The 18,577-nt window shown below is 37.6% G+C and overlaps 1 protein-coding gene across 1 annotated transcript in view; it reads right to left on the bottom strand.

The window, feature by feature from the left end:
• The window catches only part of TNNT3 (troponin T3, fast skeletal type), a 42,195-nt gene that overhangs the window by 17,116 nt on the left and 6,502 nt on the right, over nucleotides 1-18,577 (bottom strand). Inside the window, exons 3-6 of the mRNA XM_018562656.1 lie at nucleotides 18,255-18,268; nucleotides 16,181-16,195; nucleotides 13,329-13,346; nucleotides 288-306 (exon numbers count right to left, since the gene is read on the bottom strand). Coding sequence (XP_018418158.1) covers nucleotides 288-306; nucleotides 13,329-13,346; nucleotides 16,181-16,195; nucleotides 18,255-18,268 — 66 coding nt within the window. The remainder of the gene's footprint in view (nucleotides 1-287; nucleotides 307-13,328; nucleotides 13,347-16,180; nucleotides 16,196-18,254; nucleotides 18,269-18,577) is intronic.

The following is an 18,577-nucleotide window of genomic DNA, read 5'->3' as shown; positions in this document are numbered from 1 at the left end:
ATATATATATATAGTCCTCAAAAATAAACCCATACTAAAACTTTGTGTCACAGAGGTTACATCTCCGCCTTCTACAGAGAACAGCTGTTGCCTCCACATACCATACTATACAGACAATCCTGAATGTGGCATAAGGCAGTCAGCATTGTTCGCATTCATATCAAGGTTGATAAATTACACAATGTACAGTATAACAATGCTATGTGTAATGTGAAACGTCCTGAAAACAGCAGAGAATGTATGTGTGTGTGTGTGCACACATAGTGAGTACAAGGAATGACACTTACTTGGGCTTTGGCTTCTCTTCTTCAATCATACATTGAACAGGGAGAGATGAGAAAAGATCATTGAGAATTTAACAGGAAAATTATTACATTATTTAAAAATGGAGGTGGTAAGGGCAAGAGCATAGCAACAATCAACTGGAGACAATTCTAGACAGAGAGTTCACATAAGATTGTCCCGCAGTTTGCTCTGCTATCTTAAGTTTAAAACCATGTTTGCTAAATACTAAATCCCCCATGGACAGAAGTAAACCTGTACAATGGCCAGACCTGTCCAGAGAAAAGTATCTCTACACTAAAGCATTTTTATTGCAGGCAGCCTGACATGATCTGGCACAGTATTCCATAGTCTTAAAGTGACATTAAACCCTCCGATTTTTAACATAAAACAATACTGTAATGTGTGCCTTACTGTAATCCATGGTTGTTTCCATTCTCTTTGCTGCTCTTCCTTTTAAATCTGTATCTGTTCTCATACTGGGCAGAACTTCTGTTTTGCAGCAGACTGCCTTGTCTCTTGAATGGCTACATGGTGTCTGTGTGTAAGTTTGCAACCTGATCCAGCACTACAGGAAGAGGCACTCAGCTGCAAAGGGAAGTTCTCCCCAAGCATGAGAAGACATGAGGAATTAAAAGGAAGAGCAGCAAAGAGAAGGGAAACTACCATGGATTACAGTAAGGCACACATTACAGTATTGGTTTATGTTAAAAAATCTGAGGGTTTAATGTCACTTTAAGACAACATATTTCTTGAAGGATAACTCAATACAACTCCTTCAGTTGTGAATCAGTGTAAAGGGGAAGAGCATTTGAGTGTTGTTTCGTAAATGATACTCACCTTATTGTCCCCATACTGTCAATACATGAAACCCCTGCTCCATACCTCCATTATTGGAGATTTCCCCCAAAACCTCTAGGGATTTAATAATAGGGAGACAGAGGTTCAAATAGACAGACCTCAAATGGTTCTCTGACCATTGTTATCAAGGGAAAATCAGAGGAAAAGGACAGAGGAAGGAGTAACTTACACATTTCACTTAATGCCTGACCCCCTGACTTCACAAATCCCCACTTGCTGAAGTTGCATGGAGGTGCCTTTATTTGCACTTTAATTTTATAGAGAAGGCAATAAAGTTTTTACTTTGATTCTGAGATGCTACTTCTATACATGTAAGGAAAATATGTATACACATTCTGTAACAGTTTCAATTGATAGACATCCATGTTATTGCTCATAAATATTCCCTTATGACCCGTGCCCTGGTTGTCTGGATGAATAGAATGCAAAACATTAGAGGGAAAAAATATCAATCCACAGACAATCAAATGATTCGTTAATACGGGGGGGAAAAAAACAAATGTTATTTCTTCATCCAGAGACACAATGGAATGTGATAAGTGTAAATTGTGAAGGAGAGAAAGGGAATAGACAAAGGAAAGAACACACAGTTATAGACCTATGTAAAATAAAAGGGAATGAACAAAGGAATAGGTAGATGGACAGGATAGGAAAGTCATCTGTAGATGAAATGTAGAGAAAGTCTAGAATCAGATGTAATATAAAATAAAACTGTAACTATAAAGAATGAACAATGCAACCATTGATACAGTAGATACATTGGATGTTAAAGTTAAAAATCACTGATGTGAATAGTAGAGCTATAGGCAGATAAGGAGCGTAAAGCTGTAGGTGGTTAAGAAGGTCAGGGACGTTACAGTCAGATAAATTAGAGTTGCAATGAAGGGATCGTGGAGATATATGTAGAGTAAATATAAAGTTGAGGCTGTAAGTAGATGAGAGGGAAAGTGAAGCTGTACGCAGATGAGATGCAGAATGAGGCTATAGGTAGATGACATATAGAATGAGAGTCTAGGTACATGATAAGAACAGTGGGGGGAATTTATCAAAACTGGAGCAGACAAAATCTGGAGCAGCTGTGCATGGCAACCAATCAGCTTCTCTCTTCAGTTTGTTCAGTTAAGAGTTGAAAATGAAAGAGAGAAGCTGCTTGGTTGCCATGCACAGCTGCTCCAGATTTTGTCTTCTCCAGTTTTGATAAATTACCCTCAATGGGGTCAATTCACAAAGCTTATTTTCTTCATTTCGGCCGTTATTTCATTGATATCGCTTGTTATATACTGTAGTTGCTGTTTAGAGGTAGTCAATTCACAAAACTCAATAACGCTTCCTTTTTTTAAGAAGTGCTAAATTAACTATTCAGACGTTATTTTAACTATTCAGACGTTATTTTAACAACTGGAGTGATAAAATATGCTTGAAATGCAATTCACAAAAGGAAAAGGTCCTTTTATCACTCGTTATTGAGACGTAGATTTATCACCTCCTTCAGGGTGGCGTTATGACAGATTTCAGGCGTTATCTGATGCTTGTTGCACTGAGATGACATGAGGTATATAAAATGGAACCTTTTTTTCTTCATTTTCACATGGTTTAATGCTTTTGCGTACAGAAGAAGATGGCATGTAGTTGTCATTTCTACAGTTTTTATCCTTCTACAAATGTAGATGATTTTTTACAGTTGGCAAATCTCACATGACATGAAAAATCAAATGTCCCTGGACACACTTCAGTGGGGGTTGTAGAGCAAGTGGATTGTTCCATGCAACATATTTAATATCAAGACAGGCTTTATAGGTGGTAAGGAGAATTGATTGCTCTCCCTACACTGCCTGATTGTCAACAGATGTAGATCTAAATAAATCTAATGTTTCATATATTCATTCCGTTCAGAAAAAAAGTTATTGTTATTTCTATATGATTTCTTCTCTACCAAATGTAAAATTAGTATGCATGTGGCGAATATGGAATATATTCCTTTCTTCTATGTGGAATCCTTTTGTGTGGTGAAAGTGAAAGTAACAGTAATTTAGGCATTTGTTTCCACCCCTTCTGCTACCAAAATGCACTGCAAAAGTGTTAAAATAACACCCAAAACGTTATTTTATCACAGCAATAGATAAAATAAAGTCTGTGATGTTAAAATAACACTTGCTTAAGGAACGTTAAACTGCGTGTGCATTAACGATTCCGGCTTTTGTGAATTGCATGTTTCAGCCAGTAAAATAAAGAGTGGTAAAATAAGGATAGATAAATTAACTTCTACTCTCATAACGCTGAGCTTTGTGAATTGACCCCAATGTATAGCTACAGTATATGGCATATAGCTAATGCTATAGGTACAATAACCGGGCAGTAAATATAAGGGGTAGATAAGATGTAAAGTAAGGCTGATAATTGATTAATTATTGACTGCTGAGTTGATGATTTGAATGGTAGAAGGATGACATATATAGACAATCATCAATTACAATTTTTGAAATAGTTAGAGATGAAAGGTGACAAGGGACTTAAGGAAACTGCACGTAAACTGCATGTAAAGTTTAGGAGCTGCTCACACATAAGAAATATACCTTGAACAAAAAACGTTTCATACAATTATGTGGACATTGCTCTACAAGTATGATAGTCTAGATGACTTAATTTAAGACAAATTAGATTAGATTTACCAAAAGCACATTTGGTAACACATATGCTGCACATATTCCTGGCAAGTTGTACACTTGCAGAACACTCGCAGCACAAGTTCTAGTTGACACTTTTTTAATTTGTAGGAAATTTGCTTGGCAAGTCTACAGCAAGAGTCCTGCAGGTCTTAGCAAGAGCTCTACAAGCTCGCTGGTCTGGAGACTTGCAATGCAGACTTGATGTAGTTGTGCAACAAAATTGTGAAGATTGGCAAGTCTGCGATAGTTTAGCAAGTCATTTTCAAACTTGCAGCTCAATTGCTTGCTATCTGGGATACTGTACATAATACAGCAAACAACAAGGCAGACTAAAAGAGCAGGAATATACTTGGAACACAAGAAGTCATTTCCACCTTTCCTATACCTCTCATCATTCGCATCTAGATGGAATAGATGTACATTATAGTGGAGATACAGGTATGATATACAGAATCTATCATTTAGATGCAAGGGACAAGAAAGGAAGGACAGCAGAGCTTAAAAGCAAATGACAGACTGGAAAGTAACGACAAGACTTAAAGAAGTAATTTCAAGTTAGATTATTAGGACATATTACCGGTAGAAGAAGAGAGAAAAAATCCAGATAGACTAGTTAGTAAAGGCATGGGGCAGGAAGAAATTTCAAGATAGATTACAGGGATGGGCTATATTAAAAGAAGATGGTAAAACATCTAGATTGAATGGAAAGTAAAGACAAGAACTAAAGAAGTAATTTCAAGACAGATTATAGGGACAAGGGCTATATTAGAAGAAGACGGTGACAAATCTAGATAGCTGCTAGGGTCAGTGCTAGTATGGATAGAGTAGAGTGGTATAAGTAGCAGAGGTAAAGGTTGGTTACATAGGAACAGAGCTCTATATTCATGAGAGCAAAGTTAGATAAATATGAGGAATAGGAAGACTAGAATGATAAAGTGATGAGAAACAGAGGAAAGGCATACTGAAGGTATAGGAAAGGTGAAAAGGTAAGGACAGAAATAGGTGATAGGAGGCGGAAAGGCTACTGATGAAAGTTTAGAAGTATAGGAATGATGGTAATGTGAGGAAAGAGACAATTAAAAGGAGGAGGAATGCATACAGATAGGAAGGAAAGAAATGGCAGACAGATTAGAGATTTAGGAAAGTTGGAAAGATTAGGTATGAGGAAAGCGAACGATGCGAGGTACAGGAAAGGTGGAAAGATTAAGCACAAGGAAAGCAAATGATTAGAGGTAAAGGGAAGGTGGAAATATTAGGTATGAGGAAAGTGAATGATGAGATATACAGGAAAGGTGGAAAGATTAGGTATGAGGAAAGCGAATGATGAGAGGTACAGGAAAGGTGGAAAGATTAACTAAGGGGAAATCAAATGATAAGAGGTGCAGGAAAGGTGGAAAGATTAGGTATGAGAATAGTGAATGATGAGAGGTGCAGGAAAGGTGGAAAGATTAGGTATGAGGAAAGCAAATGATGGCAGGTACAGGAAAGGTGTAACGATTAGGTATGAGTAAACGAATGATGAGAGGTACAGGAAAGTTGGAAAGATTAGCTACGAGGAAAGTGAATGATGAGAAGTAAAGTAAAGGTGGAAAGATTAGGTATGAGGAAAGCGAATGATGAGCGGTACAGAAAAGGTGGAAAGATTAAGCACAAGGAAAGCGAATGATGAGAGATAAAGGAAAGGTGGAAAGATTAGTTATGAAGAATGCGAATGATAAGAGGTACAGGAAAGGTGGAAAAATTAGGTATGGGGAAAGCAAATGATGAGAAGTACAGGAAAGGTGGAACGATTCGGTATGAGTAAACAAATGATGAGAGATACAGGAAAGGTGGAAAGATTAGGTATGAGGAAAGCGAATGATGAGAGGTACAGGAAAGGTGGAAAAATTAGGTATGAGGAAAGCGAATGATGAGAGGTACAGGAAAGGTGGAAAGATTAGGTATGAGGAAAATGAATGATGAGTTAGGTATGGGGAAAGCAAATGATGAGAAGTACAGGAAAGGTGGAACGATTCGGTATGAGTAAACAAATGATGAGAGGTAAAGTAAAGGTGGAAAGATTAGGTATGAGGAAAGCAAATGATGAGAGGTACAGGAAAGGTGGAAAGATTAGGTATGAGGAAAATGAATGATGAGAGGAACATGAAAAGTGGAAAGATTAGCTATGAGGAAAGTGAATGATGAGAGGTACAGGAAAGGTGGAAAGATTAGGTATGAGGAAAATGAATGATGAGAGGAACATGAAAAGTGGAAAGATTAGCTATGAGGAAAGTGAATGATGAGAGGTACAGGAAAGGTGGAAAGATTAGGTATGAGGAAAGCGAATGATGAGAGGTAAATTAAAGGTGGAAAGATTAGGTATGAGGAAAGCGAATGATGAAAGGTACAGGAAAGGTGGAAAGATTAGGTATGAGGAAAGCGAATGATGAGAGGTAAAGTTAAGGTGGAAAGATTAGGTATGAGGAAAGCAAATTATGAGAGGTACAGGAAAAGTGGAAAAATTAGGTATGAGGAAAACGAATTATGAGAGGTACAGGAAAGGTGGTAAGATTAAGTATTAGGAGAGCCCCGAATAAGAAGTATATGAAATATGGAAATCTTAGGTATGAGGAAAGCAAAGGATAGGAAACATACTTTCTAGCTGACAAAGTTAGGAAGTATATAAGCAGATGACAGTGTTAAAGCTAGATAAAGACTATAGGCAAATAAGAATGGTTTGCTCTTAGATGAGGGAAATGGTGATGATACCGCAAGATAAGATGTGTTTAAAAGGGAAGAAAAAATTAGAGATACAGGAAAGGTGGAAAGATTAGGTATGAGGAAAGTGAATGATGAGAGGTACAGGAAAGGTGGCAAGATGATGTATTAGGAGAGCGTCGAATAAGAAGTATATGAAAGGTGGAAAGATTAGGTATGAGGAAAGCGAATGATGAGATGTACAGGAAAGGTGGAAAGATTTGGTATGAGGAAAGTGAATCATGAGAGGTACAGGAAAGGTGGAAAGATTATGTATGAGGAAAGCGACAGATGCGAAGTGTACAAAAGATGGAAATCTTATGTATGAGGATTGTGAGAGATGAGAAGTATATGAAAGATGAAAAGATTAGGTATGTGAAAAGCAACAGAAGAGAGCTATACGAAAGTTAGAAAGATTAGGTATAAGAAAAGTGACAGATGAGAGTTTTTTTAAAAGGCAGAAAGATTGGGTATTAGAGAGCAACAGAGGAGAATTATATGAAAGACTAGGTATTAGAAAAGCAACAGATGAGATGTATGTGAAAGGTGGAAAGATGACGGTGAGAAGGATGAAAGCATACTGATTAGAGGTATAGGAAAAGGTAGGAAGGTGAAGAGACGAGGAAAGAGACAATTGTCACTTGTCACTGATCAGAGGTACAAGATTCAGGTGAAAAAGTAAGGAACCAATTATGGGAGGAGGACAAAAGCATACCAATGAGAGGTATAATGGATAGGAGTTAATAAAGATATGCAGATAAAGTGAATAAGAAAGATAGACAGGCAAAAGCGAGAGGAACAACATACAACCTAAGGGAAAAAAGAAAGGCAGATGAGAATAATTGGAAAGGAATGATGATGAGAGGCATTGTAAAGACAAGCAAATGAGAGGAGTAAGAAAGGTGGGATGATGGGAGGTCGACAAAATAAGCAGAAAAGAAGAGGTAACATAGGCAGATGAGATATATAATATACACCAAAGTCAGGCAGATGAGATGATTAAGAATAATTGGATATGGAAACCATGCAAATTGCGAAGGAAAGATTTGTACAGATGCAAGTGAAAGCAATGGTAGAGAGAAGTAAATTTCTAAATAATTATAAAAAAACAGGAAGATGGTGGAACATATAGACTGTTAAGAAGGATATTGCAGATAGATTATAGTGATAGACAGTTAGAGGGTCTACTGAATAGAGATTAAAGATGTAGAGAGTTAGCTTTATAGATAAAGACAAAGGATAGTGAATGCAAAGGCAGACTAGCAAGGACATTTTAAAGCTTAAAGAGGCATTAAAGATATAGGCAGAACTGAAATGTACTTCTAGTTAGATAACATGGATGGGTTAAACAGGATATTAGACTGAAAGTTATTTCTAGGGACAGTCCAGCCAGGACAGAAGGGGAGCCAAATACACCAAAGCTATTGACCAAATAGAGAAGATTGAGGAGGCAGTAGAAGCAGATATAGATCACATTGCAGGTAATATCTAGATATATATTAAAGGCAGATCTGAACTGAATTAACATTTTGTTAGCTGATGGCTGCAGCAACATATTAGTAAAGTATATGAAAAGAGAGGACAGTATACATGTAGTAGTGTTGGATATACAATAAAGGTACTGGAAAGGATAGGAAACATACTTTCTAGCTGACAAAGTTAGGAAGTATATAAGCAGATGACAGTGTTAAAGCTAGATAAAGACTATAAGCAAATAAGAATGGTTTGCCCCTAGATGAGGGAAATGGTGATGACACCGGAAGATAAGATGTGTTTTAGATGGAGCAGCAAGACTTTTAGACATGGGCATGACAAGTAAAGCTGTTGATAAATAGCTGACACTGAAGATGTAGATCAGGGATGTCCAAACTGCGGCCCTCCAGCTGTGGTAGAAATACGAATCCCATGAGGCTTTGCAAGATTCTCACAGCCACAGACATGACTCCCAGAGAGCGATGCTTCAAAGGATTTGTAGTTTCACCACAGCTGGAGGGCCGGAGTTTGGACATCCCTAATGTAGATAGATAGAAGAATAAAGATATGAACAGGTAAGTAAAAGGGAAAGAAAAGCTGTAGAGAGATAAGGTAAGAAAGCTGTACGTATATGAGAAAGACATTCCAGGTAAGTAAAAGGGAGGAAAAAAAAGCTGCAAAGAGATGGAAATGTACTTTTTTTTTAAGAAGATGATAAAGTGAAGCTAAAGACTGGCAGCTAAAGCTGTAGATAGATGTAATGTGCTGTTTAGAAGGAGAAGACAGTTGTGGATATGTTATAAAGATCATTGTAGACAGAAGAGGTAGAACAATGTACATGAAATGGTAAGTTGAATATAATTCTGGAAGTCAAGTTATGGATGGATAGGAAAGTAAAATTGTAGAGAGAGAAGCTGTGGATAGCTTGAGGAAATAGATGGAAAAGTGAAGCTGCAGGTAGCCAGCAAATGGTATCTGTAGGTGGATGCAGGTAGATAGTACACAGAGGATACATGCAGATAGGAAAGCTGTACTGTAGATAGCCAGGAAATGGTATCTGTAGGCAGATGTAGGTAAATAATGAACAGAGGATAAGAGATGGTAAAGTGAAACTGTAGGTGACAGATGAGATGAGATGAGATACAGCTTTGGATAAAAGATATAAGAAGGTGAAGCGACAGACAGAAGAGCAAGAGAAGATGAAGACAGGAGAGGAAGTATAGATGTAAATAGAATAGCAGAAAAGTGAAAAGTATAGACAGATGAGAAAGAAATGCTTTAGACTTGTGAAGTGAAGTTATAGGTAGAGAGGAATGTGAAAAAAAAGTGACAGAAACAAAAAGTGAAGCTGCAGCCAGAAGAGAAAGTGAAGCTAAAGACAGGTGAAGATAGAAAGAAAAGTGGCGGTAAAGCTAGTTGAGAAACTGAAAATATTGAAAGAAGGGAAAGTATAGCTGCATACAAAGAAGAAAGTGTAACTTTAAACAATGGAAAGGGTAGATAGGAAAGTGAAAATCCAGGTAGAAAGCAAAGTATAGCTGCAGAGAGATGAGAAGATAACACTATGGATATATGAGATATCGGGAAGGTGTAAATGCAATACACTGAAGGTGAAGATAAAAGAAAAAGTAAAGATGTAAAGAGAGAGGAAGGTAAAAGTTCATATATATATATATGTGGCTGTTCTATGGGTGTGACTGTATGGAAAAAGCTTTCTGTAGATAGTTTGAACTGAGACAGATTGACCTTTAGGTAGACGAGAGAAAAAATCATATCCAAACACGGGAAGTAAAATTCTAGCTGGGTGTTTAGAACATAGCTTCAGAGAATGTAAATAGGTAACACATAAAAGTTTACAGGGGAATGAGAGTCATGAACCTAAATGGAAGCTCATTGGTAGTCTTACATTTTAATCGACATACATATACTGAAAATAATGTTATCTTTTTAAATGTGTGTGTGTGTGTGTATATATACTGTATAGATAATTATTATAATTTTTTTTTTAAAGCTACGCATATGGTTCTGTAAAATGATGCACCTTCTGTACTATTCTGCATCTTTTGGTGTATTAGACAAAATGTGAATGGAAAAAGTGCAGGAGATTAGATTAGGCTGCAGGTCCAGGAGATGTAGGAAATTAGGCTGTGGGTAAAGACATGGGTAGTCGGACTGTTGTCAGAGGGGAAAAGGAAAAACAAGTCAGTGATGTGCAGATCTCTCCAGTAATCCATTCACACATAGGAAGGGAAATAGGGAAAAGTTTTTAGTCAATAAGGCAAAAAGGAAAGCAGGCTGGGCCAAATATAATTATCTCTAATATATATACAGTATGGGTCCGTGTAGATGCTGGGCATTTATATGAATTGCCTTTATCATTAAAGCTAGTAAATATATAAATATATCAATAAATATTGGTCATCAAGATTTTAAAATACAAATGAATATATATCTGCATTTTTCTGAAGAGGGGTCAGTAACTGTATAGCCATGCTAGGCTTGATATGGTACCTTGGAGTAATTGCTCATATTTCTTATAAAGCCTATCAAGGTCTGTACAGTAGAGACAAACTCTGTGTATGTGCTACACATGCTTGGACTAGTTATTGACTGCTGTCTATTTCTCTGTAAAAGTAAAACATTTTCGATGAGGCAATTGAAAAATGTTTCCCTGCTCTTGCTTATATGGTTTTTGGCCCAGCCTAGCCAACAAACTAGTAAATGGGAAAAAGATCAAAACCACCGAGAAGAAAAAAAAAATGTAAGGAAATACCATCGTATTCTTCACCGTGTTCTGTAAATGAAAAGAGATTGTTAGCTCACAGCTTCTTTCCTAGATGGGAAATCAGGTTAAGATGGTATGATCCAGTCAACCAATCAGTTATTTCAGAACAACAGGCATCTCATGCACAGAACTCCCGATCGGATCACACTGTTCCTGGGGGTAAGGATTCTGTATTAACATGATTCATCTTACAATTTCAGTTAACTCTGCAAACCTCTTAATTAAAGAACAAAACTATGCATGTTGTGAGCTGTTCATAGTACCTATTTCCTATGTTTGTCAGGCTACAATGCTTTCAAATATTAGGCTTTATTTAGTAATTCATTACAAAGAGTAGGGATGTTTAGAAACCTATACCAACCAATCAAAAGTCACTTTTCAACAGACAGCATAGAGCAGTCTAATGAAAGCTGATTTCTGATTGTTTGCTAGGGACTCGCTCTACATCACATCTCTTTGCACAATGTTAGGAAATAAAGCCTGCTGTAGTGAGGTTTTGTTTTATATCTGAGAAACTATTCTGTTTTTTCCCATTGTTCCAGTGTGACAAATGCAGTTGCCATGCAGAAATAGCATTCAAGCAAGCAGAGGCATGGCAAGTCTTGTCATTGGATCAGACTGTCAATCTTGATGTTGTACTTGCAGTCATAGTTGCTGTGTAAGTAGAATCAGGATGTATCTTTTACCCAGTGCTTTAGAGTTGCTTGTACAAAGGGAAAAAGGTAGCATAGTTTCAGGAGTTTCTCTTCTGTGCATCATCCACACATTCAGATAGATGGATTGGGATCAAGAGCCACTAGCAGAGGCCAGATATATAATAGTGTCCTCTGAGGAAGGTTGGTTACTCATCTTACCTTCCTCCTCAGCCCCCTCATCTCCTTGCTCCTCTTGGACTGTCTCCTCCTCAACTTGTTCAGGCTCTTCTTCTTCAGACACAAATGGCAGAGGCAGGGCGATTATAATTTAAGCAGTCACGCAATAGCCAGTGAGGTAAGGATAGGGTTGAAGGAAACAATAGCAGCAAGCAAAGAATAAAAAAAGGAGGACATGAAAGCAAAGCATAACAGTAAATGATAAGAAGATGCACGGTCAATTCTGTACAGCAGTGTTTCCCAAAGTTTGGAAAGGAACCACTGGGGGTTGCTAACATGGCCATCTTTACTCTACATGGCATATGGCAAAAGTTTAGATTTAAGATAATAATGTGTGGAAATATTTGCTCTAGTGTTAATTTTCTTTTGTAGGTTCTAGAGATAGCCTACTGATTTAAAGCTGAAGTCCAGGCTTTTTTATTGTTGGAAAGGACTGGCCATGTTTATCTGGATTGCTCCTTAGGGTTAGGATTAGGAATGTTCTGCTGGAAGCACTGTAACAGTCTGTAAGCTGTTTATGCATTTAAACCTGGTAACCTCTCAATAGTGTAGCACTGGTACAGCACAGCTGGTCACCCAACACTGCTTACAATACTACACTGCAGTTATGTACCCAAGACCAGCAGCAAAGACATTTTAAGCTGGCAATGTTGCATCAAGGAAGACTTTCTGTAGAGAGAACATGCTTCACTTTGCGACTCTAATTGCATGTTAACAGGAGTTAACATTTCTAAAAATGTCTGGGAAATGGGAATTCAGCTTTAACCAGTGGACTTTATTATTAGGTTTCCATTGGTTCTAGAGTAGTTTTGATAAGGGCAACAACCTAATTGGAAATTAACACTTTTGAAGACTAGGGCATCAACCATTGGGGGATGAGAATGAGGCAAGAATCTGCAGAGATGCAGGAAGGATTGTAACCTTTTATGGACACATTCATAGCCATGATATTCCAGGTACTGCCATAATAGCTACATAGGGGTAGAAGCTTATTTGTTTCTACTGTGATTAGTACAGGTTATGTTTGGACACTGCAAAGTTTGCAATAGTGGTACACAACTGACCAAACTTTGTGGAAACACAATTTAGCAACAACAGAACAATGCTTTTAACAATAGAGCAATACCTATGGTGCAGATTGTAAATGTTCATGCTGGAGTTATAGAAATGAGGTTTGGTAAATGGTATCAGTTGCATGTAGTACCAGTAAAGTATCTGGCACTTAAATCAGTAGTAAACATCTCTTGGCTAGGCCACAGAGCATGAAAGCATTGTGGATGTTTAACAATAGTAAATGCCACTGTCTCAGCAATACAAAACACAAAAATCATGTCCATCACTTGGTGTCAATGCCATAGCGTGCCCCATGCATCTGTTTTCATATGGATGCCAGCAAGCACAACCCAACTGTCAAATTATCTGATCTTTTCTGACCCTAGGAAATAGGGTATCAGTGCAGGCATCAAGCACTAGGGTGACCTGACTGTGTATAATGCTTTGTAATTAAGCTTTGCAGAGTAGACAAGTCATGGGACTAAGCATTCAGTTACCCTGCATTTGGTCACCTTTGGTTTACAGATTTTGAACTTAAAAAGAAACTTAATCCCTGGGTAATTCACCCTGGATTATGGGAATGATGAACAGACCACATACCTTCCTCGTGGGCTTCTTCTACTGTGCATGATAAAAAAATTAAGGGGGAGAAGAATAGGAATTAGAGAGGAGAGAAAAACACCAGATAAGACGCAAGGTTTACCCCTGCTACAAATAGCACTAACTGACACACAAGTACACAGCACATAGCGCAAAATGTAATATGTAGTGTTATGTCTGGGACTCTAGTGATGACTGAATAAAACTATTTACAGCCAACCTTGATTACATTTTGTATTCATCTCTATTTTTAATGCTCTACTCATATCACACGCTACCACACATTTTTTTCATGCATTGATGTTATGTTAAGGCAGCTTATTCACTTTGAATGAGCACTTAAAGGGACTCCATTGCTAGGATAAAGACTTTACAAAGAAGACTTTCTTATGACTTAACACCTACCTGACCCGCTGCCTAGAAAGAATCTTCAGAATCCATGCTTTGGTGAGTGTTGGACAACTGATTTCCATCTATGCACTGTGGTTTCATCCACTGGCCCCTACATCAATACAGGACACAGTAGTGATGTAGTTGCTGGCACATAAAACCACAGTGCCCAGGGGAACGTGCCGGCACCTGAAACACCATGAAGTATATCAGATGCCTAAGATTCTTCAGCCACTGTAGCTCTTCAAGAGAGCAAAGATCAGCAGTGCTGGAAAGGTGAGTGCTTTTGTTACAAAGAGACATTTTTTCTAAGTTGTTTTTCTACCGACAGAGTTTTAATGAGCCTCATTGCATGAAAAAAAATGGAGATGCAGAAAATGCAGAGTTGCGGTGGGAGTCCATTTGCTTACAATATATATGTGAACTATGTGCGATTCAGAATAAATAACCATACACCACAGCATTCATATACTGCTCATCAATGTGTGTTGCAAAAATGCACATTGAACCATGTGTACGTAACCAAGGTCCAAATTAAAGTACAATTATGAAACATATAAACATTTTATACTACATTAAAACTGTTATTACTCAATTAAACCAATCAGAATTCAGATTTAATTGATTTTAGAGTAGGTATCAGTGTGAAAGCAGGACTAAAATATACTGACTGAATAAGCAACTTGCCACCCCCAATAAACCTCTTTTGGTATTGCAACAAGATGCCAACACATATTTTTACAGTTTAAAACAAGAACTGGAATATCCATACTAAATGGGGAGAAGCAACAGATCGGTTGCTGTAGGCAGTTCTAGCTTCAGACACGTTGATAAGTAAAGTCTGGTGGCCTCACTAAGATGAGAGTGATATAGTATCTTCCACAATTTACCAAGCAAGAAGTGATATGATAACTTGCAAAATTCACATAAATAACACTTGAACCCATGTATGATTGAGTTGCTCTGTGTATAGATAGCTGGCTCAATTTAGAGGCCAGCATGATACATATTTTGTTCTTTCTGTAACAGTAGACTACAACATCAACATATCCCACCAGCCAAACATTGACCCAGCTAAAAAACTAGTCCAAGATAGCAGTACATACCTTCTTGGGCTTCCTCTGTTCATACATTTTGACAATGTGGCAAGAGCAGGGCGGAGAAGCAAAAAAATAGACAAACAAAACAGGTTAGCCGTCAACAGAGACCTACAGAGCACAGGATTGCTGAAATCACACGGTACCACACGGAGGTAAATAAACACAACCTGTAAAAGATTACATCAAAGCAGCTGGACTACTATCACTACATCCAACACATTGAAAATCATCAGAGACAGTAGTCATCATGAATGAATTTTTCTAAAATGGAAACTGTCTGAGTTGCCAGCCAATCTCGATCTCACCTTCATGTTTCTAGTATAGTTAGAAACCAAAGAGGGAGACCAATTGTTTTGGCAACAGAGACAATCCTTTTAGTCACTTTCATTTATGATACTGGGATACAAACAACACGTGACATGCAGGTACTCTCACAACTACTCAACTACATTTAAAAGTTGTGGAACATGTGATGGTGTTAAAGCAAAAAACTGTGACTGTAACAAATATTCATGCTGTGTAAATCATCATTCCCATTCACCAGCATACATTAGATGTTGATTTAGGAGGCTGAAGGAAACTATTTTGTCATCATTGAACTACAGAGGACCAGTACCTGCACTTTATGCTCTTACTACTGGTACCTCATCAACTGACAATATTTCGTCATGCATTTGATAAAATGGCTTACATCAAGTAATGTTATTGTTCCAGATCAAAATCATGAGTCATTAACCAGATTTTCTTTAGTTAGGCGTAAAGTTTTTCTGTAATTTATCAGTTGAGCATTAAATAGAAAATTATTGTGCACACGTTTTATAATAGCACGCTTTGAGTGGGAATGAGACTATTAAAAGGTGAGGCACTGCAGATTCAAAAAGTGGACTAAAAAAATGTAAAGTCTATTACAGGGTCAACAGATATACGTTAAAATAGTGAAGAAATATGAAAGAGTTAACCCATTTCCCTGCAGAAATATACACACAGTATATTTAGTGACACAGCCCATTGCACATATTGACACTGTATGGCCATTGTGTGCAAATATCCATACCAGCCAATCAGTATTTATCTGTCAGAGCTTATGCAAAGTCTGATTGGTTGCTGCACGGTGCACACAACCTCCTTTGCACTGCCGTACTAAAAAGAAGGCCTGCATGTGTAATTGTTAAACTGGCACCATAACACATATGGTGTATGGAAACATCAAATTGGCGCTATGATGGACTTGTCTGGCAGAGAAATGGTTAAAGAATGTGATAAACATTAGTGAGATGTCGCTGATCCATTCGGTCCCGCAGTGTTATGGAGTTATGGGCTGGTGGTCAGCGATGAAGAGTACAATAAGTTGACCCATTTTACCTTCTTCGTATTCTTCTGTTGAGTGGACATAAAAGAGAACAAAACAGTAACATCAACGAGGACGAAGGGACAACAAACAGACTGCGATTCCCAAAACTTTCACCTTACATCCAGACACATTCAAACAGTATGGCTGGTGGGTTGTACTATAATCATCCATTATGATTCTTCTCTGGGTATATAAGACCTGCAGCCTCACAAAATACATTTGTGTGGCTTAAGTGGCTGAAGAGATAATCCTCAGTCTTGCTTTAATAGCAGAACAAAACATAAAGACAACCTGCAGAACATTGATATGCATCACATTGATCTACAAAACAATTCAAATGCCAGAGAAAAGGTTCTCGGTTCATAAGGGGAATTAAAGTGTATTGAATATTTTGAGGTCAATAGATGGCTTTCAATACACACACTTTAACACCTCTTAGAATTACAAAAAAAAAGAATAGTACAACACGTACAAACAAGAGACATGTATAATACTCGGAACAACATCATAGCAGTCTCTGACAGTGTAACACATTTAAAACATACACCATACAAGAAGAGTCGGCAGCTGCCATAAAGTCCTAGATAAAATACAATGTCATTCAAAATGAACCAATTGCATAAACTGTCCAGGAGGTGATAGCAGATCCTGTTAGTAGGATGAAAAAGGAGCAGTCACTGTTTAATATTGACCGTGCAGAAACTGAATGCAGATGAGTACAAGATAAATGCAGTACATAGGCCTTGGGTTACAGTGGTGACATTGCTAAGAGAAAGGATGTCAGGGATCAGAAGATGGAAGAACGCACGTTAATAAGGGAAGTAGAGAAATATGTTATTTAAGCACAGGAAAGGGTGTAAGAATAGGTCACTAAAGGAATATGTACGAAAGAAAGTCTGTCGAGTAAGTACATGACTGTCAGGACAGGATTTAGGGTTATCCTTAACTTTACACATGTGCATATTTCGTTTGTGCTAGATGCTGGAGAGTTTAACCACCTTTTTTTTATATATCTCTCATATTATACTGGAGCTGAGCTTGGTCAACAGGAACAATAAGGAATTATGAGAGTTCTCACTGTTGGAGCATTCAAGTCATAGTTATTTCTATAACTAAAATATTGATTTTATGTGGATCAATTAAGCTTCTTTTTTTTTTTTAGTTATCGGATATGATGCGTTGCCACAGGGGTTTCTTTTAGTACAAAATCTATCTATCTATCTAGCATTGATCCCCCTATTGCTATAGCTGTATGGAAGAGGGTTTTGCCCAGTAACCAACCGGAATCCAGCTGACATTAACATTACAGCAATTCATTTTTCCTTCGGCTATTAATACATGGGGTGGAAGCGATACGCCATCTCTAAGTAGGCAGATTATAATGGGGACCCAAAATAGCAGATTGCCAGGATGGCTGAGTTCAGCATCAGGGTAAAAAAGGATGCGCTGTGGCTGTGCTCGTTTTAGGATATCCATAAAACATGTGCTGCTGTTAGGTGGGGGTGCTTGAGGATATTCACACTGTAGTACGGTGTTATAGAGGAAAATGACACTAGAAAGTGAGAAGGAGCGTTAAAAATAGGTGACTTATCTAAGGGAAACATTAACGTAGCAAATAAAAATTATAAATACTGTATATATGCAATGTTTATCATTCATAAAACCCAAATCTAGCAGGCATTCCTATTTAAGTGCATCATATAGACATATATCAAATATTTCCAGATTATTGCTTTTTTATATCGAAGAGACAGCATAGACATGTCATTGTAGCCAAATAGAATATCAATTAAATCCCAGCCGACGAAAATATATTGAAATGTCAGTTTATTTATAGGTAAATGCCTGAAGACATGCATTCAATCATTAAAACATTTTCATTTTAGGCTATTCAATAAATCTGTGGCTCTCTTTAACCATAGAATGGCAGAAGTGCATGCTGGGTAAAGTTCATGCTGGGTGTTGCATTCCAGCAGCAGTTGGAAAGCCACAGGTCTCCCTGGGTACAAATCTAGAATGCATAAGAATAATGCAAACTCATAATGCAATCTTATAAGTGCATAGGGCTTACAGCTCCGTACTCACCCTCCACCTGTTCACTGATGCAGGAAAGAAACATAAATGACAGAACATAAAATAGAGAAAAGAAAAAGAGAAAAAAAAGATATAGTTAATTTATATTTAGAAAAATGTACAATATGCAAAAAAATGTATTTATTTAGGACGTGACTGCTGTTGGTATTTTATGATGAGGCCAGTGTACAAGGTGTAAGACCACTAACATCAGTCAGAATGGATCTATCTTTGATGTGACTGCACCTGCATGAAATAATTAGGTACTTCGCCATACCTCTAAACTTTACCAATGAGAGAGAGGGACACAAAAGTATTTATGCAAAGGATACACC

Source organism: Nanorana parkeri, unplaced genomic scaffold, assembly GCF_000935625.1.
Source record: "Nanorana parkeri isolate BGI_ZX_2015 unplaced genomic scaffold, ASM93562v1 scaffold589, whole genome shotgun sequence".
In the NCBI taxonomy this organism is placed as follows: domain Eukaryota; kingdom Metazoa; phylum Chordata; class Amphibia; order Anura; family Dicroglossidae; genus Nanorana; species Nanorana parkeri.
Note: the sequence above shows the minus strand (reverse complement) of the source record. Positions and strands in the feature narration are given on the sequence as shown.